Below are 25,537 nucleotides of genomic sequence, written 5' to 3' on the forward strand. Positions count from 1 at the left end.
TGAGGCGGAAGGATCGCCGGAGCCCAGCAGGTTGAGGCTGCAGTGGCCAGAAGCGGCCACTGCACTCCAGTCTGGGTGACAAAGTGAGACTCTAACTCAAAAAAAAAGAAAAAAAAAGCCAACTGTGGACGACCAAACCTTGATACATGCTTCTCAAGGTCCTACCTACATCTACCCACTTTGCCCCTAAACTTCCAGAGCTAGGGTGCTTCTTAGAGACACCCGGAAAGTGTCTGAACTCTTCTATTTCCTTGGCCCATCCCCTGAGGTTCTTATCCTCAGTGTATCCAGAGTGCCAGTACTCTTTAAAAAGAGTACTGGGCAACGTAGTGAGATCTCATCTTTGCAAAAGATAATTGAAAAGTTAGCCAGTATGTAGTTCTGTCTACTCAGTATTTGGGAGCCTGAGGCATGAGGATTCCCTGAACCTAGAAATTCAAGGATGCAGTGAGCTATGATGGCATCGCGGTGCTCTAACCTGAGCAACAGGGCATGACACTTTCCAAAAAAAAAAATCCCTCAGATGAATGCCACAGATGTTCTTTCAGGGTTAAGAAGTCCTGGGTTTCTTTTACATATGTGTGTCCTGGCAATGCAGGGAACCTAGCTACTTGCTTCTCCAGAATCACCCAAGAGACACCATAATTGAGGCAAAAATTTTCCCACCCTCTCATGTCTAAAATGTCTACCCTGTCTTCCTGGGGTCAGATGTAATGGTAAGCACATGTAGTTTCAGCTACTCAGGAGTTTAAGCCAGGATAATTGACCCAGAAAACTAACCACGGCAACATAGTGAGATTCTGACATTTTTTCTTTAATGTGCACCGTGTAGATAAAGAGATGCTTTTTTTCACCCTAGAAGTGACTTTTGCCCAGCTAGCCTGCTGACTAAGTCCTATGCTCTCCACTTATGTAAGGCCCAGCCACCTGATAAAGGTCAGCCAGTCTGCAGCAGCCAATAGAATGGTCCACACAACCTGTGCATGCAGATCTTCAGCTGATGGACACCTGCTGGAGCCCCACCTCATGACCAGCATCCAGCCACACTCTTGCCCTGTGCCTTTGTAGAAGTCACTTGTGTTTGTTTAATAAGGCAGAGGTGACTGTGGCATTGATGTCTCCTGCCTCCAGGGCTTCTGGCATCCAGATACGTATTCATAGCTAGACAGGTAGGTTCTGTCTTCTCAAAGAGTAGTCCGTAGACCAACCAGACCAGCATTTCCTGAGATCTTGCTAGAAACGCAGAACCGCAGACCCTTCTCAAACCTACTGAGCTAGAACCTGAATTTCAGTCAGAGCGTTCATATACCCATGGCATTTTGAGAAACACCTAAATACAGTATATGGCACGTACATTTAGAGCTAGTCTCTACTTCCCCTGAGTTAAGAAACCCGAAACAGATATCTAGAACCGGTGCCAAACCATCCCTATTTCCCTCGTGCGTTTCACTAACACCAATACCATCTGAGAATAAGCTCTTTGTCAAGTTGGAACTGCGTGTGGGGTTCATTACCCGTAATCCACTCCACAGGAGATGAGGAAGCAACACAACCTTCTGCTGCTGAAAGTAAAAATGCAAAGATTGATCCCAGACTCCACATTGCTTGTTATCTTCCATGACAGCTATCTCATTCCTTTCCACATGCCTGCCTGTCACAACAAGAATTGAACCAAAGAATCCTGTTTTCCTCTCAGCTTGAGAGGAAATGCTTCTGGTTAGAAAGTACAGAAACAAGGGGCAGATGCTTTTCTAGGGCACGAAACCAGTGATTTTGGCCTTTACGTTATTTTTACTGGAAAGTATTTGAGTCCCAAAAGATGACAGTAATTCATTTGCTAAAAGGTGTGATGAGGTTTGATAACGACAATGAATTGTACTGGGGACCTCATCAAGAAAGCTGCAGGTGTTTTGCATACAGCCAGAGATGGCATGGGTGTTCATTGTTACTAATAACAAACAAACAGTACTAAGTTAATATAATATATTAAAATCTAGCATTTATGAACTAGGTAAAACAGGAGGGCATTTTTTTCTTTTCAAAAACAGATTTATCATAGAATCATTTTATACCATGAGATGGCCTGTTACATTGAAATTATTAGGCCTCAGTGCAGTTTTATTGTTAAATACATATAAATTAATAATGTCCCCTTCGAGCATCAGCTTGAAATATGGTTCTTAGCCTATATGGGAAATGTGTCTATATGTTTTTACATCTTTAACAAAATGATATAAAATTTCAAATGAATTACAAAGAGTGAGTGATTGCAAATAAAATTCAGTTCATGGACTTGACTCAGAGTATACTTAACTCAGCATATTTTGGGGTCCTTTAAAAACAAATTAATCTTTGAATTAGCATAGGAATAGAAAACAGATTTGGGAATTTTGATTTTAATCAAAAGCAAAAATCAAGAATAAGGCTAGGGGCTGTGGCTCACACTTGTAAGCCCAGCAATTTGGGAGACTGAGGCAGGAGGACTGCTTGAGCCCAGGAGTTCAAGACCGGCCTATGCAACATAGCAAGACCCCATCTCTACAAAAAGTAAAAAAAAAATTAGCTGGGCGTGGTGGTATGCAACTGTAGTCCCAGCTACTTGGGAAACTATGGTGGAAGGATTGCCTGAGAAAAGGAAGTCAAGACTTCAGTATGCCATGATCATACCAGTTGCACTCTAGCCTCGACAACAGACAGAAACCCCAACTAAAAAAAAAAAAAAAAAGACTAAAACAAGTTCGTCTTAGTGTACAGAGTTCAGAAGGAAGAATGTGAATGTGCCTTTTTGCACATTCCCAAAACAACAGCAGGAAGTATCATGACCAGATACTCCTCAGATCTAAGACGTAATATCTGAACACATTCATGCGACCACTTAGCCAAAGCTATGCTAGTGTTTGTGTTTCTAAAAGTGTTTATATGCTGGTATCATTGTTTCTCCCTGGGTCTTAATGACTACAGATACCAAACCAGACTTTTCAAGAGGTTCAAAGTCCACAAAGTGACTATTTCACAGCCCAGTCATCAAGTATCACAGAGCAGAGACTAACTACCTGCACGGGCCATGCTGCCTGGCCACATTGCCTAGTGATGCCGACATCATGGCAGAGAACACACCCCTGAAATCGGGGTGCCCAGCAAGGAAGAACAACAGTGGAGATCTGTGAGGGAAAAATCTGCTTCTACTCCAGGCCTTGCCCTTCTCTAGAGAGGTTCTCTTTTACATTCAAAGAGGTCGTTTCATAAGAGGTATCAATACATGAACTGATAGCACAATTTTTTAAAGACCTGAAATTTTAGGATCTGTTTTGGTCTTTCCTTCATAGCACAAGAAATGTGTAGTTTTTTGGTTTTTTTTCCCTCCGAAAAGCTGCTCTGTATCTCAGAAATGAGAGAACTTATCTCTGCAATCCACTGGCAAATACATTCAGCCTGCTCTCTCTGGTCACATGACCACTATGTCATTTAGACTTTTCTCATTCTCCTTTCATTTCTTTGCAAATGAGCGTTTGAAATCGGGTTCCAGTTTAAATGGCAGTATGTCCTTCATAACTTAATCTTGATAACTCAAAGTGAAAACATGTGAAAATATATTTCTTTGTGAAGGCAGGTGAATTTGCATTAAATTAGAGAGTCATAGGCCATAGAGTACAGAATAGAAGAACATAAGTGAGTGCCAATTAAAAAGAAAAAAAAAAGAATGGTCCTGCTTTGTTCTACTTACTAAAGTAATTGGCATAACTTGGTAGTAAATGATATTGTTCAAATAAGGCAAGAAAGATAAATTAAGGGTTATAACACATTATATGCTTTTTTTTTCTTCTGAACATGCCTGTCTCCTCTTTTTCTCCTTTATCTGGACAGAGTGGCTCAGAGCACGATCCCTGCATTAAAATCAGGAGGCTTGAGGGGGCTCATTAATGTGAGCATTGAAGTACCCCACTGGGGCTGACCTAATCAGAATCTCTTGGGAATGATATGCAGAAATCAGCATTCTCAAGATTCCCTAGAAGATTCTCTGGGGAATAAACTCAGATTTCAGAATTAATCATATTCTAAGGAGGGAATATCCACCTGCCAAAAAAAAAAAGCCCAGGTAGTTGGAACAGAGTATTCAGTCGTGCAGTCCTCACGGGGTTGTTAGGTGTGATCTCCCATTGGATGTTCCAAATCCTTTTGACAAAAGTGTGGTTGCTGTCATTTTAAAACTTTGAGTTAAAAAACTCTTCATTTAGTACAATCAGTTGTTGTACAAAGTATGAACTCATAACAGAGTTCATATATCTGCTGGTGTTTCTTCTAAAAGATGACATGGATTAAGCAGGCACTGATAAAGTCGCTTCTGTAAATAGTCTTGAGATGACCCTCCTATTGAGAGTCTTTGCTGTTGCTGCTGGTGGTTCTTTCTGTTCACTCCACCTAAGAAACATACTGCTCTTCTTCCTGTAGGGCTCATTCTCCCACCATGTTCAGTTCCCTGCTCAAATGTGGGATATTCCAAAAGAACTCTGTTGACCATTCCCCTATCCAAAGAGAACAGCCTCCAGACATGATCTCCTCTCCCACTTCCCTGCCTTACTTCTCTTCAGCACTCTTAGCTCCATCTGCCTGCGTGTCATGGCTTACTTATTTTCAAGGCCAGGACCTTGTCTGTGTTGAGCACCATGATGTCCCCAACTACTAGAGGTTGCCCAGGCATGGGAGGAATGTGTTGAATGAATACATGAATGAATATGTCAACCAATATGGGGTAACTGGTACATGTAAATGGTGCATGTAAAATCGAGTCCTTAGAAGTTAGTTGCAAATCATTCTGAGGATAATGCACACATCATTTTGCTGGTCAAATGAAAACAGAACCTACGGGATTCTCTGACTCAGTGGAAATATGGTGTGGAACAGGACAAGCAGGGTGGTAAGCCACGTTTGACCTTTTCAGCCTCGTAATTATTTCCTGTGTCTGTTACTGGCTTCTTACTGGATCAGCAAGTGTTTGTTATCTTCAATTTGAAGTTTTAATTTATGCCCTATCCCTTCCTAAAAAGGATTCGACCTTTTAATAGTTATTGTCTTATTTTCTTCCCTTTTGGGCTTCATTCATTTCTACATTCTTTTCAATAGTTCATTAGAAAGCAACCCTATTATTATTATTATTATTATTAACATACTGGGCACAAGTCAGGATTAGTTGCCCAAACAGGCTTCATGAAGGTGAAGTTTGGACTTCCAATTGGCCTTCACTTCCAGCAACACTTTTTTTTAAGAAAAGAAGGTGAAACCATAAGGTTTGCATTTTGCAACACTATTACACAAAATTATCAGAGAAAACATGGTCATGTAGGCATTTCAGAACTAAATTTCCAAGCTGTTTTTGAAATTTGGATAGTCTATGTTAAGATGTATTTGAGACTGGGCATGGTGGCTCAAGCCTGTAATCCTAGTACTTTGGGAGGCCTAGGCAAGAGGATTGTCTGAGTCCAGGGGCTCAAGACTGGCCTGGGCAACGTGGTGAGACCTCATCTCTACAATAAATCAAAAAATTAGCCAGGCGTGGTGGTGGCATGTGCCAGTAGTTCCAGGTACTTGGAACGCTGAGGAAGAAGGATCGCCTGAGCACCGCAGATCAAGGCTGCGGTGGCTCCAAACTGGGCAACAGAATGAAACTCCAACTAAAAAAAAAAGGAAGAAAAATTTGATTCTTTTGTCAAAGCAAAAGATACATTTGCATGAGATGCAAATTTCACATAATTTTGTGATTCCCAAATCGGATGATATGAGAACACCTATTTTGATGTTGCTTCACGTTGCTTCATCAATTGCAGAGCACTCTGGCACATGATCTCTCTCATCTTGATCTCCCAACAATCCCATGTTGTACCAATGCATATATTATTATCTCTGCTTTTACACTTGAGGAGACTAGAGATCAAAGCAATGTGGTGACTCCTCTTGGTTCATCCAGCTGGTTAGAGACAGATCTGGGACAACATTTATGTCTTCTCATTTCACATTTTTTGAGCACAAATGGCACAAGAAACAGCAGTATAATTATTACTTAAGACACTGTGTACCTCAAACTGTTGAATATTGAGCATCAACACCACAAGGCCACCTTTCACATGCAGAACTTGGTGGCAAGCCATGATTTCAAGCTTTATGTAGTAGTGGCACATGCAAACGGAGACACAGAAGCAGGAGAAGTCCAAGGTCTCATGCCCCTCCATTCTCCAGTGGTCCACACTTCTCTGAGCTGCTGGCATCCACACTTCCGTTTCTGCCACAAGACTGAATCCTTTCTTCTTTCTACCCACACCAGCCCCACCTCTGAATGATCAGGAGTCCCCTGGGTTCTGAACCATCCATACATCCATTCATTCAGGTCAGCCCTAGCCGTAGCAAAGAAGAGATGGCTCCGAGGTCCCATGACACATGCTCTTGTATAGCAAATGCCTCGTGACTGACTAGTTCTCGGTCTGCTTGCAGGTTCTCCCCAGTCCTTCAGGGCTTCCTAGGCCTTCAGGAGCGGCAGCCTGCACAGAGCACATGGGGGAAATTCTAACACCTTTTAGCCCCCCTTCGTTATAAAATCTCTCTTAGCCTAAGCATTCATATTTCAGATGTGAGTCTTCCAGCCCATTTTCAGAAGCACATTAGGTACAAAAATTGCCAGTGCCTGAGCTCTCTAGAGCTGAACTTTGTCATGTGAGGAGGAAAAATAAGAGCAAAATCGCATGATAGGCTTGAAATATTAATGTTGAATGATGTTAGGAATGATGCAGAAATTGGTCCTGAAATACATTACAGACACAGGTATTATACTTGCCTGGTAATATGTCTGCTGTAGCAGAGGAAACTGTCATTGGTCTGGTCTGTGGGGTCTACCCTTGCTGCAGACCCTTGCTTGCAGTGTCTCAGTCAGGGTCAGGTTCCCAGAATTGTTCTTCACCTACATAATTTGTGAGAACAGTTGGCCTTGATATCTGTGACATTTTGGACAAAGTCAATTTTCCCCCAGCATTTTTTTTCTCATTATGATAATGTAGTTTCAGTTTCTAGCAAAAATGTAAATACCCATGAATGGAGTTTTGAGTCCACTGTGATGCATTAGGGCCTCACTGTCAAATAGACCATAATGGGAAAAGAAAATTGTCACCAAAGAAAAGTACGTTTTCATTGAATCAGCAAATATACACACCATCTATTGAAATTTTGGAGCACATTCCCAGAAGTTGTATGAGAACTTTTTTTCCTTGAAATTACCCACAATAAAATAGGGCTTCTTAGTATGTGAATCTGACATGTTCCTTCTTGAGCAAGGGTGGTAGAACACATGAATCTCAGCAGTAGCACTTTTAACCTTTGTTCTTTGACCTTTCTTCTTTCTTCTAGTTCTCTCTCTCATGCCACTAGCTGTACCCATAAGCAACTGAAACATGATCACAATGGATAAAAAAGAAGCACAAATAATGCTTCTTTTAAAATGCTTTATCTCATTCAGTGCTATTCATTCTGCTTAAATATGCATCTGTATTTTGTACTAGTGTTTCCACAGGGAAACACTATGAGCTTATAGTTTTATTAAGAGCAAGCTAATGGGGGGGAAGTCTAATGTGCTATTTAAATAGTTAATAATTTTGTTATATTTTTATTAATATCAGCACATTGAAAGTCCAATATCCACAAAGGTAGACTTTACCTTAAGATCCTTTCTCCTTGCTTATGACCTATGGTCATTAATTTGATTCAGGGTTCTAATGAAAATTTCCTAATGCCAAGTATATACTTATAATAAGAGGATTTCCTTAAGATTATGGCACCACTTAAAAGTTCACAAAAAGTCCTCTTATTGGTCATCACTGGATGCTTTTGAAGCATAACATAAAGAAATGGTGATAAAGTAACAACTCTAAATTAATGATTGATAACTTTTATTTAAATATACAACATTTGGTTATAATGATGGTTGCCTTATTTTTACACTTTTCAATCCTTAGTGATTTTATCAAAAGCTTTCAGAGTTAGAATTGACAACAGGAACTCAAAGCATATGTAACTTGAATATATTCCTGGAAAATATAAGCTTGAGATAATATTCAGTGTGATGTTGCCATTTGATAAATCAGATGCAATGAACCTAATTATGCAAAACAGTTATTTTGGATCTATCGTTCATCTGAACACTATTTAAATCAGAATTTACTTAATTATGAGCAAGGGAGAAGGTAAGGAACTTGCCCGCCCTATGCCTTTCTCTTCCTCAAAACACTCAGTGATTTTTATTAACATTGAATTCAGAGTTCTCAGCACTGCCTTGATCATTCAGATATGCTGCTTTCTGTTTACTGAAATTTAAAGAAAAGTGTGCTAAACATATCAATAAAGCATTTACTTATTGGCAGTTACAAAACTTTAGAATGACTTTTTTCTCAAATATTCTAGATGAAAATATTAAAATTATGGGTCATATGTTCAGATGCCCTATTATGAAGCAGTTGAAGACTTTGACTTTAAAGCACCCGCTAGGAAAAGCCCTGGACCAGCAGAATGGAGGTAGAGTTCCCTACAGACATGACCAAGATCAAAGAAATCCTACACCCTGGCATGTGAGGCTGGAATGGAGATCTCTGAAGGGGACTGAAGGGCAGTTGACAGTTAAATCCCAACTTGCCATATGGGAATTCCTTTTGGGGGATTTGGTCAAAGGCTCATTCCTAAGATCGGCAGCCGTCTGCTTTGGTTCTGGCTTGTGTTCTCAGCTCACCACGGAGCAATACCATGTCTCCTGGATGCCCCACGTCTGTCTCTCTCACTGCCCCAATGCAGACGATTCCCTGACTTTTCTGCTCCGAGGGTCTGACTGTACCTCAGATGAAAAACTGAGTCTCAATCAGCGTCCTCTTTCCTGTCTGCCAACTCAGCCTCTTAACCCTCGTTCATGTCTATTTCCTGATGGGTAGAGGTGTCTTTCCTTCAGAGACCATCTCATGGCTCCCTAGCCCACAGCAGTGTCCCAAAGCAGCATCCACCCCTTCCCATACTATGCAATGAAGTGACCCCAAATAAGGATTTGCAAATGCTACAAAGCCAAGTATTCAGTTTATGAATTAAACCAGTTAGTGACGACTATTTCCACTTTTTTTAGAGGGAGGCGATCTATTTTGCAAATGCTTCCATTTGGAGGGCCAGAGTAAAGGAAAATATGACTTGAAAGCATTTTTTTTTTTTTTAATATCTGCTTCTCTCAGGGATTCAGCCTGCTGTTAAGTCCAAACTTTCTGGCATATCCATTGTTCAGGGAAAAACTGCTGATGGGAGCGAGTTCTAGTTCCTTTTTCAGGTACAACATCAAGATGGCTTTGCCATTATGACTTACTCATTTGTTCATCATTTAAAATAATTTCTGTTGTGCCATTTAAGGTGTGAGGACTATGGGATCATAAGAGGTTTTTAGGCTTGACTGTCTGTCTGATTCCTTTAGTGAAGAACCCAGCTATATTCACTAGGCTGTGGGGGGGAAAAAAATGATGCTTCAGTGGTCTTGTTCCGTGTGAATTTATCTCAGAAATATTATCATCCTTATAGTGAGATCTGGTCTGGTAGCAAAGCCAGGCAGCTGGAGGATGCTGATAAGCTGATTAGATTGACATATTGCTGCCATTTCAATTTTATTCATCCAGTTTTCTGCAGATTCCAACAATTCTGTCCAAAAAATAAAAGTAAAAATTCAAATACATCTTTGATAAAAGCCAGTTCTGCTAGAATGTTGGTCAGGCCTTAATGTCCCTTGTTAATGTATTTCAGCTGGGTCCCGAGCCTCGTACAGCAGTCAGCATGGGCACCTGGGCCCGGAGCTGCGGGCTCTGCAGTCCCCAGAACACCACATAGACCCCATCTATGAAGACCGCGTCTATCAGAAGCCCCCTATGAGAAGTCTCAGCCAGAGCCAGGGGGACCCTCTTCCGCCAGCACACACCGGCACCTACCGCACGAGCACAGGTGTGTATTCAGTACCCCACTGGGTGGCTTGTCCATGGGGTAGGCCTACTTGGGAGCTTAAATAACACTACCAAACGAAAGAGGAGTATGTGTGTGTGTGTGTGTGTGTCTGTGTGTGTGCACGCGCACACCTGCCTCTAGCATCAATGTCCGTGATGATGATAAAAACAAAATATGACTCCCGTTTAGGTACTTGGGTATATATCATTTTATCAAACAAACAAAAAAAATGAATGAAACAGTGCAGATGTTTTATACATCATTATCAACTTATTTAATGAATATGCATACTCCAGAAAAGCACAATCCTTCAGAGGACATAAAATGCATATGCCTGTTGATGGTAAGTGTTTTTTAATAACGCAGTTTACCTATTTGTCCAGGTTAGGAGAAGAAAGGCATATTTCTCAAAACCAAAAACGTAACATATTTTGAAGGTGATCTTAGGATTTTTTTCATACTCACTAACAGCCTGAATCATATAAAATTATTGTTTGAAGTTAGGTTTCAATCAACTGTATTGCTCTCCTGGATTACATATATATTGTAAATTGAGCACAACCGCAGGCCAAATAAAGACAAGTGTTTTCCAGAATATGGAGCCATTTGCAAAATAATTGGGCAAATGTCACGATCAGATTGCTGCAGAACACTTATCTTAACTATAAAATCGAGATAATTAAAACCATGTTGAGAATTGCATTGATCATAAAGCCACACGTTGCTCAGGAAACTGGAGCAATTGTGTTGCTGGTTTGCAGAGAGTACAGCTCTCCCTTTCTCTTCTAATGATACACTTCAGAGCCGGTGGGAGCTGAGACGCAGAGCCCGGCATGCAGATCTCTGTGTCCTCAGACTCTTGGAACTTCTAGTGACCACAAAGCAGAGCATAGCAATTTTCTTAAACTGCATTATGATACTAAATTGCATGCTTTGAAGTCATGGCAGGCTAAACTGCTTTTATAGTTGATTATTGATATTTACATTTGAGTATTTCACTGTGCCCTAGGAAGAGAGGCACAAAATACTCTTTATTTTGTTTTTGACATCATAAATGCCATCTTATGTTAATAATGCATATCTTGATTTAGATGGAAAAGAATACCCATTTATTCTTCTGTCAGACTTTCTCTCACCTTCCACCTGTCAGGCCCAGCCCTGTCTGGAGTTGGGTTATTTAAACATTTGGTTTTTGCGTCTTATTAAGTAGGGCAATTTTATTTCCTGTACCCCTGATAAGAGAAAAAGATAACAACCCCAGTGACGTTCAATATATAATTTGGATAAAAACAGACACTCAAAGAGATTATGTTGATTCTCTGTTCCATAGTCATATGCTCTTGTAATTATCTCTTGTCAATAAACTTCTGGGAACATGATGAAAAATGAGCTGCAGTAAGAAAAAAAAATCAATTCACCTATATCACTTTAAAGACAGGGAAGATGTCCACACTTTAAAAAATAAAATAAAACTGTAGGGTTTTCTCTAAGCCATGGTCATCAAGCAATGGCTCATGCGCAAATCCAGCTCACTGCCTGCTTTAGTGCTCATGAACTAAGAATGATTATTGCATTTTTAAGTGGCTGGGGAAAAAAAAATCAAAAGATAAATAGCGTTTTGTGGTAGGTGAAAACTGTATAAACTTCAAATTTCAGAAACCATAAATAAAGTTATTGGGATGCAGCCACACCTACCTACGCGTGGATCATCTATGGCTGCTCTGACACTTCAGGAACAGAGTTGAGTACTCATGACAGAAGCCATATGGCTGGCAAAACCAAGAATATTTACCTCTGGCCCTTGGCGGGAAAAGTTTGCTGACCCCTGTTCTCAGCCGTCAATGGAGAGTCATCCTGAATGAACAAGTATTTGGTTTGGTTTTTTTTTTTCAGCCTCCTAGGGAGACAACAGTGCCTTCTTAGGGCATCAAAGAGGAAACTTTTTTGCCGGGGGCTCCTCCCTCTAACAGCCATGGCAAAGATCTGCTAAGGTTGTGACGTTCATGTCCAAGACCCCCACCTCAGCCTGTGCCTTTGAATTTGAGGCAGTTTTGAGGATATATGCCGATGACACAGCACTATGGAAATTTCCAGAAGTGCATGGGTGATCTCTTGGGAAGATAATTGGAGGAAGACATGCTACCTCTCTCCATCTCCTGAGCATAAAGCCACAAGCTTTCTCTCCCTCCCAATTTGCACCCATGTCTACACCTAATTTGTTTCTTTTCATGCCCTCACATTTCAGAAACCGTTTCTATCAGGACCTACATGTTTGAGAAAATGCCTTTGATATGTGTATATATCTTTTACTAAGATATTATAGATATATTATATAATATTACTGAATTATGTCTAGTATAATATATACATACTTATGGAAGTTACAAAAAAGGAAAGATTAAGAATAGTTATCAAATAGCTATAAGGAAACTTTCTAAGTCTGCTTTCCCATATCCAGGGTGTGTCATTTTTCACATCTCCTGGATTGTACACAGCCCACACTGGAGACCACTGGTATCGACCTCAAACAGGCCTACAGCAGATGCCTTGATTCTCTGAGAGAAAGAATAGGTTCCTATGAGGCCTGATGGACTTGAAGCATTCAGGGCCACTCGTTCTTTGCTTAGATAGGCGGCTGAGGTGACCTGAGTAGCTGGCCTTATTTTTCTGCCCTTAAGTGGTAGACCGGCTGGAGTTCCTTCAGTTCAGTCCCAAAAGCATTTCCAGATATTTCAGGGAAAGTGGGGCAGGAAACGTGAAGGCCAGGTGCTTCCCTTCAAGAATTCACTGCTTGGGAATGACAGGTGTACATGCTTGAACAGTTAGAGAATTACTAGATGGGGCCATAGAGTCGGGCATGTGAGACAAGGTGAGGTTACTCAAACAAAAGCATATAGCACTGGCTGCTTTCAGGTATTCTTCTCAATGCCTTGAATATGTTTACTGATCCCCAGAACAATTCTAGAAAGGAGACTTGATTATGATGCTCACTTACTGATCAGAAAACTGAGGCACAGAGATGTTCAGTAATCTGCCCAAGGTCATAGAGGTTGTGTGGAGCTGGTCTTTAAACCTTCATACATACAGTCTTCCCATAGATCCTGGGCTTGCTTGACCCTGCGTTTGTTTAAAAAAAAAATCATTTAAAAACAAAAAACATCTACATCCATACATCCATTTTTATCTGTGGTGCTTAATGACTTTCTATGTCCTGTCAATCAACAAATATCTGTTGAAGACACTGGTGCTATGCACTGGCAGATTCAAAGAGGCTTAAAGTCCACCCCTTGTCCTTGAACATGTTCAGTTTAGTTTTAGAGAGGGACATAAACATATAAAAAAATTAACTGGTAATGGAAAGTAATATCTTAAAAGCTAAATGAATATTCCAGACAAAATTGAAGATACTGACATATTAATAAACACACTAAATAGCACACAGTTCTTTTCTTTGCTGGATAAAACCTAACTCAAGATTATGCTATACACAAAGAGGGATCTAATTGCCCCCCACCACAATTTCCTGCTCCTGTTGCTTCAGAAGTGGCCTTCCTCCCCTTTGTAGGTAAGCAGTGGGAGGGAGTGTGTTTTCACCCGCGTCCAGCCTTGGTTGTCCAGGGCTGCAACTCTGCTCTCTACCAGCTCGGGCTCCCAGACACGACTCTCGGCTCTCCTGTGACTTTCTTGCCCTGCTCTGCCCATGCTGACCCCATCTCTGGGCCTTCCTTATCTCCAAACACCACTAAGGCTAACCTGAGTAAGAGACTTTTTTAAACCTAAGAGATATGCACTGAGATAACAACACAGAGAAGAGCAGAAAACAACTGTAGACCCTGAAGATGAGACATCCTAAAGCTGCCTTGACCACTTCACCAAAGGGGATTTCTCAGTTAGCTTCTTCCCTTAGGTTCAACCTACCACCATCTTTTATTATCACTCTTGTATATCTTTCGTCTCCATCTCTCCTTCCTTCTTGGCTGCCATAAGTAAGGCACCTGTGCCTGTTATTTTATTATGAAGACTAATTTAAATCTTGAACAGCAACTCAGATGAGGACCACAGTCTACCTTTGGGTATTCAAAAAGGTCCTCCTGGCATTCCTAACCCAAAAAACTACCAATCATAATGTTGGAGACCTCATGGGCATGTATTGAGGAACATTTATGTAATGTTTGAGGAGCAGAATGACCAAAATTCTATTTCTCACCTCTCCTCTTCTCTAGGCTTATGGATGGTGAAAAATATAAGCAAGATTTCCTATTCACACAAGAAATCAATAGGATTTTATAAAGCTGAGCAGGCATGCCATCAACCAAGGTTGTATCAGAGAACATGCTCTGAGAGGGATCTTTGGTCTTTCACCCTAGACCTAATTCCCCCAGCCACTGCAAGATAAGAGTCAAAGACCTTTATCCCCCACCCCCTGCCTTCTTGGCCCCAGATGTGCTCTGAGTAGGGCAGCAGACCTCATCTCTACAATAAAATCAAAAATTAGCCGGGCGTGGTAGCACGCGCCTGTAGTTCCAGCTACTCAGAAGGCTGAGGTGGAAGGATCGCCGAAGCCCAGCAGGCTGAGGTTGCAGTGGCTGGGAGCGGCCACTGCACTCCAGTCTGAGTGACAGAGTGAGACTCCAACTCAAAAAAAAAAAAAAAAAAGAAACCACAGCAGCGGCTTCTCTACCCGAGGACAGCAAGTGAGAGAGAAAAACCAGCATGGTAGCCCCAGAGATCTCCCAGGCTAAGAGGAGGTGAAAGGGTCACTAGATGACTCAGCAGTCGTCCCTAGATAGCAGGTCTTCCAGAGTGTACCTGTCACCTGACAGGATAGCCACCTCTCTCTTGCAAGACTGTAAATGGAGGGGAGGGGGTTGGAGTAACACAGAAGGAAGCCACCAGTGACCCATCCCTGGATAAGGAGGCAGATCTATGTGGACCACAACAGAAATGGCAGACTTGCTTTTACAGAACCATCAACCCCATGTCTGGGCATTTACTTCCTGCATGATGGAAATTTCAAGAGGCACAATTTTAACTGAAGTGTCTACTTAGATAAAATATACATTTCATCTGAGCTGAGGCTTGTCAAAACCAGAGCTTGTACTGTTGAGGAGGATAGAAAAACAAGGATTGTGTGGGCCTCATGAATCTGCTTATGGTAAAGTCTATTAAGCAGAAACTAAATAACATGACTTTCTGTTTCAAACTCAAATATATGAATGACTGTCAATTTAGGAGTTATTTGATCAACACAAACACTTGACTCTGACAACTCCCTAAACACATTTTTTTAAACCAGTGAAAATAGCCAATGTCTGCTGTGATGATAGTCACATAAATTTTCTTTGGGATAAATGTTATTCTAAGTGAGTGAGGAAAACAAGCTTTCTATGATGTGTGTGTCAGCTTGTAATAAAGAATTATCATAGACATGTTGCAAGGAGAAAACTCGCTAAATATCTTCATGAGGTTGACAAGTACTGCAACATCAAAAGAAAAAAGATTGTGGGAGAACATTTGCACATGTGGAGAAAATATTCTTTAAAAAAAATGAATTATCTGCAACAGTAGCCAGTATTTAATTAAGCTATAGGAGATTATATCAAAACTTTATATTCATAAAATCTTATTACTATTACTCAATATTATTTAAATAATAGACCTAGTATTAAAACACTTTCAATTAAAATCATCATGTGAGTCCACCACTACATGGATTATTAACAGTTCATTTCTTTTGAAATCTTGTTATTTCAAATTATAAAACCAAGTGCTTCCCATTAGAGCAGGTCAGATAAGATCCATCATTATCTCTTTGTTAAAATGTTTACCTTTTTTAGTCTAAAAAGACAAGGACACATTATTACCTATTTGAAACTTTTAAATGAGCTCAATGATAATTTTAAAACCAAAAAGAGTTTCTAGATGCTTACCTAAGCCAATTTATTGAAAATGTGTAAATAAAAAGTTGCTAAAGGCAGACAGTGGTTGATGGCTGAGCTATTCTTTGGTAAAATCCAAAAATATGGTAACTATCATACTTTTGTCCAAATAAGTGATAAGGACATGTTGATTCATGTCAACTAAGGGCACATACACTGAGAATTACATAACTGACTTCATTCTGGAAGGTACACCTTGATTACTGGAAAATACATCTCCTCATACTCTGAGTTTCATCATTAAGCATGGCTGTGTTAAAAAGAATCAAGGCCAAGGATTAGATTTCAACTGAAAATTGAATGGGGCTTCATAAACTACCAAAAGTTGGAACTTAAGAATAATTAAGACATTACCAGAAGGTGCATCACTGTAGACCCATCATTTCAGGTTAGCAGATTCTACACTGAACTCCAGATATTCTCTATCAGTTAAAATAATAATTTTAAAGGCTCTAAAATTTTAAAAGTATTTATTTTTTAACTGGCACATTATAATGACACATGTACAGATTTAAGGGATACAGTTTGATGTTTTGCTACACATTTATGTTGTATAATGATCCAATCAGTATAATTAGTGTACTTATCACCTCATACATTTATCTTTTTGTGTGGTGAAAATATTCAAAATACTCTTTTCTGGCTATTTTGTAATCTATAATATTTTCCTTATATTATAGTTACCCTAATGTGCAACAGAACACTAGAATTAATTCCTCCTATCAATTTGTAACTTTATACCCTTGACCCACCTCTCCCCATTCTGTCTTTCTTCCTCCTCTCTCCATTTTCTAGTGATCACTGTTGTACTCTCTGCTTCTGTGATATCAATTTTTTTCCCTCCCACATATGAGTGAGATCATGTGTTGTCATTCTGTGCCTGGCTTATCCCACTGAACATGATGTCCTGTAGCTTCATCTATGTTGTCACAAATGATAGGGTTTTTTTTTTAATGACTGAGTAGTATTCTGTTGTGTGTATATATGCAATATTTTCTTTATCCATTCATCCATTACTGGACAATTAGATTATTTTATATCTTGGCTATTGTGAATAATGCTACAGAAATCGTGACCATGCAGATACCTCTTCCGCATACTAGTTTTATTTCTTTTGGATATATACCCAGTAGTGCCATTGCTGGACCAGATGTTCATTCTATTTTTAATTTTTTCCAAGGAACCAACATTGTCCATAAATGGCCGTACTAGCTTACAGTCCTACCAACAATGTGTAAGTGTATCCGTTTCTCCATACACTTGCCAAAACTTGTTTTCTTTTGTTTTTTTGATGGTAGTCATTCTAACTGCAGTGAGGTAGTATCTCTTTGTGATTTTGATTTGCATTTCCCTGATGATTAGTGATGTTGAACTTTTTTTCATATGCCTATTGGTCATTTGTTTATCTTCTTTTGGAAAATGTCTCTTAAGGTCTTTTGTCTGTTTTTAAACTAGGTGAGTTTTTTGTTTGTTTGTTTTATGCCATTAAGTTTCTGGATATTAACTTCTTGTCAGAGTATAGTTTGTGAGTATTTTTTCCTATTCTATAGGTTGTCTTTTTACTCTGTTTTTAGTTCCTTTCGTTGTGCAAAAGCTTTTTAGTTCGATGTAATTGCATATATCTATTTTTGCTTTTGTGGCCTTATTTTAAAAAGTATTGTCCAGTCTAATATTTTGAAACATTTTTTCTGTTTTCTTCTAATAGTTATAGTGTTTCAAGTTTTAAATTTAAGTCCTTAATCCATTTTTAGTTGATTTTTGTACATGGTGAGAGGCAGGGGTTTAGTCTCATTCCTCTGCATGTGGATATTCAGTTTTCCCAGAACCATATATTGAAGAGACAATCTTCTCCCCAATGTATGTTTTTGACACCTTTGTCAAAATTGTTTGGCTATAGGTACATAAATTTTTTTCTGGGTTCTCTATTCTGCTCTATGCATCTGTTTTTGAGCCAGTACCATGCTGTTTTGGTGACTGTAGCTTTGTATTTATATTTTGAAGTCAGGCAGTGTGATGCCTCCAACTTCTTTTAGCTCAGGGTTGCTTTAAGTATTTGAGATCTTTTGTGGTTCCATATAAATTTTAAGATTTTTTTTTTTTTCTGTTTCTGTGAAGGATGTCATTGGAATTTTGGTAAGGATTGCACTAAATCTGTAGATTGCATTGGGTATTTTGGTCATTTTAACAATGTTAATTTATTTAATCCATGAACATGGGATATTTTTGCATTTATTTGTGTCTGCTGAAAATTCTTTCATTAAAGTTTTGTAATTTTCAATATAGAGATCCTTTGCTCTTTGGTTAAGTTTTTCCAAGTTTCTTCTTATTTTTTGCAGTTATTATAAATGGAATTTTTTTTTTTTTAGTTGGAATCTCACTCTGTCACCCAGGCTGGAGGGCAGTGGCACGCTTCTGATCACTGCAGCCTCGACCTGCTGGGTTCCAGTGACCATTCTGCCTCAGCCTACCAGGTAGCCGGAACTGCAGTCGTGCACTACCATGCACAGCTAATTTTTGATTTATTATAGAAACGAGGTCTCGCCAAGTTGTCCTGCAATCCTCTCACCTCAGCCTCCCAAAGGGCTAGGATTACAGGCTGAGCCACTGGGCCCGGCCAAATGGAATTTTAAGAAATTGTTTTTTCAGATTGTTTGCTATTAGTGTACAAAAACATCATTGTTTTTTGTATGTTAATTTGGCATTCTGAGACTTTATTGAATTTGTTTGTTAGTTCTAACAGTTTTTTTGTTGGAGTCTTTAGAGTTTTCCACATATAAGATTATAATATCTGCAAACAGGGAAAATTTGACTTTCTCCTTTCCAGTTTGAATGCCTTTTATTTATTTCCTTTGCCAAATTGCTCTGGCTAGGGCTTTGTGTACTGTGTTGAATAGAAGTGGTGAAAGTGGGCATCCTTGTCTTGTTCCTGATCTTATGATACTAACTTTGATCGGTATGATACTAGCTTTAGGTTTGTCGTATAGGGCCTTTACTGTATTGAGGTACATCCCATCTACACATAATTTGTTAAGAATTTTTATTATGCAAGGATGTTGATTTCTATCGAATGGTTTTCAGCATCTACTGAAATGATCATATGGTTTTTGTACTTGATTCTGTTGATGTAATATATCACAATTACTGATTTGTGTATGTTTAACCATCCTTATGTCCCTAGGGAAATCCTATTGGTCATAGTAAATGATCTTCTTAATGTGCTGTTGAATTTGTTTTGTATTTGGTATCCTGAGGAGAATTTTTTTCATCTAAATTCATCAGGGATGTTGGTCTGTAGTTTTGTGTTTTGGGGTTTTTTTGTTGTTGTTTATTTTTATTTATTGTGTTCTAATCCAGTTTTGGAATCAGGGTAATGCTGGCCTCATAAAATGAGTTTAGAAGTATTTCTTACTCTTCAATTTTTTGGAATACTTTGAAGAAACTTGGTATTAATTCTTCTTTAAATATTCAATAGAAATCAGCCGTGCAGCCATCAGATCTTAGGCTTTTCTTTTATGGAAGACTTTCTATTTCTAATTCAATTTCCTCCCTTGTTATTGATCAAATTTTCTATTTCTTTATGATTTAATCTCAGTAGGTTGTATGTGTCCAGGCATTTATTAATTTCTTCTATGTTATCAAATTTCTTGGCAAATAATTGTTCATAATAGTCTCTTATAATTATTTACATTTCTGTGGATCAGTTATAATGTGTTCTTGTTCATCTCTGATTTTATTTGTCTTCTCTCTTTTCTTTTCTTCATTAGTTCAGGTAAAGATTTGTCATTATTGTGTAATTTTTTAGAAACCCAACTGTTTATTTCATTGTGTGCCGTTTATTTCTCTCTGAGCTTTATTGTTTCCTTCCTTCTACCAAATTTAGGTTTAGTTTGTTTTTGTTTTTCTAGCTCATTGAGGTGCACCACTAGGTTGTTTATTAGAAATCTTTTTTTTTCTTTCTTGATGTCGGTGTTTATTGCTATACATGTCCCTCTTAGAACCTCTTTTGCTGTGTTCCATAGGTTTTGGTATTACGTGTTTCTATTCTTACTTGTCTCAGGAACATTTTAAATTTCCCCTTTAATTTCTTCATTGATCCATTGGTGGTTTAGGAGCAGGTTATTTAGCTTCCATGTATTTGTAGGGCTTCGGACGTTTTTGTTGTTATTATTGCTGATCTCTAGATTTATATCATTGTGGTCAGAAAAGATACTTGACATGATCTCTGTCTTAAATTCGTCAAGACTTATTTTTGTGGCCTGGCATGAGATCTATTAGAGAATGTTCCATGTGCAATTGAGAAGAATGTGTATTCTGAAGCTGTTGGATGCAGTGTTCCATAAATTTAAGGTCCTTTTGGTCTAGAATGTAGTTTACGTCTGATGTTTCCTTATTGATTTCTGTATGGATAATCAGTCCACCGATGAAAGTGGGTTGAGGTTTCCTACTGCTGCAGTCTAGATCTCCCCTTAGGTCTAATAATAATTTGCTTTCTTTTAAAATCTATTCCTATGACTGTTCTGGTTCTTAGAAATGTTGTCAATTTATAGAAATATGACTAGATCAAGATCCTAGCATGGATTATATTTGACATAGAAAAGCTTCTTTTTCCAGAATAAAAAAGACCACAGCACCCATGGTTTCTACCAAGTGCCCTGATTTCAGAGCCTTGACCCATTAAGTTACTTTGTTTGGGTTTGGGCGCAGTTGCTCAGCCTATAATTCCAGCACTTTGGGAGGCTGAGGTGAGAGGACTGCCTGAGACCAGGGGTTCGAGACCAGCCCGGGCAACTTGGTGAGACTTTGGCTCTACAATAACTCACAAAACTTAGCTGGGCGTGGTGGCGTGCATCTGTAGTTCCAACTACTTGGAAGACTGAGGCAGAAGGATCGCCTGAACCCAGCTGGTTGAGACTGCAGTGACCGTGAGTGTGCCAGTGCACTCCAGCCTGGGTGACAGAGTGAGACTTCAACTCAAAAAAAAAAAAAAAGATACTTTGTTTGGACACTTAAGATTCTTTGGAGTTTCCTCTTAGGCTTCTTATTCAGCAGGTGGACATTGGAATGTATAAAGATTATAATATACTTTTTATGCCATAAGCACACATTGCCAAGTATTTGTTATAAAATCATTTAGTGCTTAGAAAGGTGGAGTACATTTTTTTTCTACAGCTAATTCTGCTCTTCAGCAAACTGATTCTTGCCCCAGCCCTATCTCCAGGTTGTTAAGCCTCCTGTAAAGCCACATGAATAATGTATCTCATCTGACTCCCTAGAAACAGGCAGCTGGGAAACCTGCTCAGGTTGCCTTCTGCAGCCTCTCTTTCTTGCTTGCCTCTCTCTTCTCCTGTGAGGACTTTGCTCAGTTCCCTCATCCCACAGGAGGTAAAAGAAGAGAGTCCACCATGGATACATTAGCATCCTCCACCCAACCACTCCATTTCCGTTTTTATGGAAATTTCTATCCAACAGCCTTCATCTGAGTCCTTTCTGTCTTCAGTTGAAGGACATTTTCTCTGAGGAAAAAGCCAAAGAAAATGACAATGCAAATTTCGAGGAATATGAAAACAGAGCAGATTATCTAGGCAACAGAGATTGAACTGGGTATACGGTACATCACATTAATTGTTAAGTTTTTTTGTTTGAGGGGGACTTTCAACCTACACACTTGAAGGTGTGTAGGTTGTAGTAACTGGAAAGGCTCTCTTTTCTGGGGGCCAGCAGTGAAGTAGAAGGCATAAAGCATGCAGGCCCTGGAGTCAACTGCCTAATTTCTTTTCTTTTCTTTTCTTTTTTTTGAGTGGGGGTCTCACTCTGTCACCCAGGTTGGAGTACAGTGGCACCATCACGGCCTACTACAGCCTCAACCTCCTGGGCTCAGGTGATCCTTCTGCCTCTGCCTCCTGGGTAGCGAAGATTACAGGCACATACCATCATACCTGGCTAATTTGCATGTGTATGTGTGTGTGTGTGTGTGTGTGTGTGTGTGTGTGTGTACAGACACGTTCTCACTATGTTGCCTAGGCTGCTCTTGAACTCTTGGACTCGAGCAATCCTCTTGCTTCAGCCTTCCAAAGTGCTAGAATTATGGACATGAGCCACCACAACTGGCCTGACTGCCTACATATTCATTCCAATTTTGCCCACTGACCTTTTCATGTTTATCTGTGAAATAATGAGGGTGCCATTAGTAATAACAGTACCTGCCATGTAGGCTGCTGTGAGCATTAAATGAGATAGCAGGCATAAGTTCCTAACATGGTAGCTGGCACCACGGTGGCTCTAAATAAGTAGAGCGTCTATTATTGTCCTTTCCTCATATCTAGACAACATAAGCCTCCCCATTAAAAACCTAACATGTGCTTAGAATATTTTAAAAGTGTGACTGTATCATCTTCTTCATCATGTATCATGACTCTTATTGCATACTGTAAGTTACAGGGAAACCAAAATGCCTAGCATTAAATGTGCATATAAATATGTATAAAAGTGTGCATATGTTGAGCTAATCATGTGTTGTTGTTGTTTTTACATTTCCATTTTATCTGTTCACTTGTTTACATTTTAAATTCTTTTTTTTTTTCCTATTTTAAAATTGTATCCCCAATTCTACCAATCTACTGAGGCCCATTCTCTGCATAGCTGTCACATTAATAGAAATAGTAGTTATTACTGATGGGATCGGCAGTTGATAGGATCGAACGAGATCCTATTAATTACTAGTTGATTTATTTATGCTCATTTATACTGTGAAGGGCTAATGAAAATGAAAAGTTTGCATTTTTGACTTCTCTAGAATGAAAGAATTTATAATAAGACACAGGAGCAAAACTGTGAAAACGGCTTAAGGAGAGGGTTTGATGTCATTTTTGGTTTCAAATTCATGTTTGCATTATTCATACCCATGATCTCACATTCAGCTTGAGAAACAAAGTTGCACATACGCTTGGCCTCTGCTGGAGTTTCCAGTGCCTTCTTTTCCAGTAAAACAGTGGAAATAACATCAAAACTAATAACACTGATTCCATCCCTACTAGTGATTACACATTCAATGCCTTTGCCCACAAAGATAATATACGAAGTTAAAAGATTATGTTAAATTTACTCTTGAACATTTTTCATTCTGTTTAGCATGAATCATCTCTGTGCCCAGTGCAGAAAATTAGAAAATGTTTACATTTCAGTTATTGATGACAACACTGTTGAAAATATGCCCAACTGAGTGCCAGCGATTCCTTACCCCTAAAATAATGGTGAACTCTCTTTGAGAGTGTGACCCATTGTCACCCAAGCCATTTCTATTTCCTGAGCTTGCAGAGGGTACATTCTCTAGTGACATTATCATATGCTTTTTTTGTTTATCTGCATAATGTGTAAATGTGTTTTGTGTTTTTCTATTTGTCTGTATATACTTAAAAGCAAAGATAAATAATACAAAAACAAAACTAACGTGTTTTCTCCTTCTTTGTCTAACCTTGCCTTATATTCCCTCCATCAAGTTTCTTGCTATATGCCCAGATATATTGTATCTTATTCTGTTCTCTTTTTCTTCATTGTTAGTCAATAATGCATGCAATCATCTATCATAAAGCAGACTGTTTCGTTTTATTAAAAAGGATGCTTCCTCCCTCTCTCAAACAAATATAGCACACAAAACATCTATTTATTTTTCCTTTATAAACCAGGCCTTTATTTGTGTAGCTCTACAGAAAACAAACAGATAATTTCAGAAACAGCATAGTGTCTGTTGAAGTATCAAGGCCGCTGTTGAAGAGGCTACTTGTTAAATCTCTCAGAGAGACTAGTGGTACAGTTCATTGAATTCTAAGAGCTCATTGAGGGGAGAAGGGACTGTTTGCAGAGCAGGTGAGATGAGAGAGGAGTGTGTTTACAGAGCTGATGAAGCACTTTTCCCTTCAAATGTTTGCCATGAGCAGGTTCAATTGGATAAAGTAATACTACAAGGAGGACGGTTTGGTCAACTGAGCTCTCAAACTCAAATAAGAAAAACTGGACAGAAATTGAAGGGCATATTATATTAAAGGAAAGTCTTTTAATATGTGTCCGTATTAATGGACAGCCATGGCTTGCATAAGCTACATCAAGATCTGAATAGTCAGCGCAAGAAAAAGAGATGTGAACCCTGAATCTCTATGGCATTCCACCCCAATGCCATATGTACCAAATCCCATTTCTAATATCAGCTCATTTCAGCATTGTTAATGTTAACAATAATAATAATAGCTCATTTATTTAACATTCTCCACCTGTTGGTTATGTAATGCTATTCATACATTTAAAGTAAACAATTATCCCATTTTTTTAGATTAGAGAACAGTTTATTTAGAAAGTAAATTAGAGAGAGAGAAAGAAAGAGGAGATTCACCTCCCTAAGGTAGGGAAGAGGGCCAAAGCTTAAGAAAACATGGCCTGGCCATAGCTCAAAGAGCACATGGCCACCTCATAGCTTAGCAAAGCAATGGTGGCAATGGTCTGGCAATGGCCAATCATCCCATTTTTGTACATCTAAAAAAACTAGAAGGCACCACATTGATATGTTACTGATGGTTGCTTTGAGTTCTGTTAGATTCTCACTTTTTTTCTATATGATCATATAACCTGACCTTTAATATAGTGTGGTTTTTTCTCCATTTATATTGGTATTTTACATTATTTTCATTGCATTTAGTTTAATGTAGCAGTACCAACTTGAATTCTGATTTTATATTTTGAAATTCTCATCAATTATCTTTTTTATTATTGTGGCCTAAAATAAGTTTAAACCATGGATTCAGAAATGATATTTAGGGGCCAAAATTTTGGCAAGGCTTCCAGTCCTGTGAATATGATTTTAGTTTTTTTAAATATGATATTTCTGAAAGTTGTTTGCCAATTTTAGATTTCATATTCAAAACCCTTTTTCTGGAATAGTGATATCTCTGACTAAACTTAGACTCAAACTACTTCAAAATAAAGTTAAGATAATTATATGCATTGTTATTCTTTGACTTTCCTAGAAATGGAAGGAGTTCCATTTTTTGGCATAAGTTTTTGCATATTTTCCTGCATATCTCAGTAAACTTAATTTAATGAGAAATAGTGTAAATTAGTTAAAACACCAATTGTAATAAGTTTTCCAATATAATATTCAAGTTAATTCCTATTTTGAACTCATCTCTTCTCTACACCTTTAATAGACATTTTCTGGTCGAGCTTAGTGACTTAGCCTGTACTCCCGTGCTTTGGGAGGCCGAGGTGAGTGGATTGCCTGAGGCTGTGGGTTCGAGACCCGCCTGGGCAACTTGGCGAGACCTCATCTCTACAATAAATCAAAAAGTTAGCCGGGCGTGGTAGCGCGTGCCTGTAGTTCCAGCTACTTGGAAGCCTGAGCAGAAGGACTGCTGTAGCCCAGCAGGTCAAGGCTGTGGTGGCTGGGAGCAGGCCACTGCACTCCAGTCTGGGCGACAGAGTAAAACTTCAACTAAAAAAAAATAGACATTTTCCTTAATTTTAGGTCTCTCATCATTTTTCTAAGTTTTCTCATCATATTAGGAAATTCAGTTTTTTATATATATATATATATATATATATATATATATACACAC

At 38.9% G+C, this 25,537-nt stretch overlaps 1 protein-coding gene across 3 annotated transcripts in view; it reads left to right on the forward strand.

Moving 5' to 3' along the window:
- CTNND2 (catenin delta 2) overlaps nt 1-25,537 on the forward strand; it is a 981,613-nt gene that overhangs the window by 543,638 nt on the left and 412,438 nt on the right. For all 3 annotated transcript variants that reach the window (XM_021711379.1, XM_021711381.1, XM_021711380.1), the window contains one exon: nt 9,802-9,996. In XM_021711379.1, coding sequence (XP_021567054.1) covers nt 9,802-9,996 — 195 coding nt within the window. The remainder of the gene's footprint in view (nt 1-9,801; nt 9,997-25,537) is intronic.

Source organism: Carlito syrichta, unplaced genomic scaffold (assembly GCF_000164805.1).
Source record: "Carlito syrichta isolate Samal-C Ts95f unplaced genomic scaffold, Tarsius_syrichta-2.0.1 Scaffold302126, whole genome shotgun sequence".
NCBI classification, from domain to species: domain Eukaryota; kingdom Metazoa; phylum Chordata; class Mammalia; order Primates; family Tarsiidae; genus Carlito; species Carlito syrichta.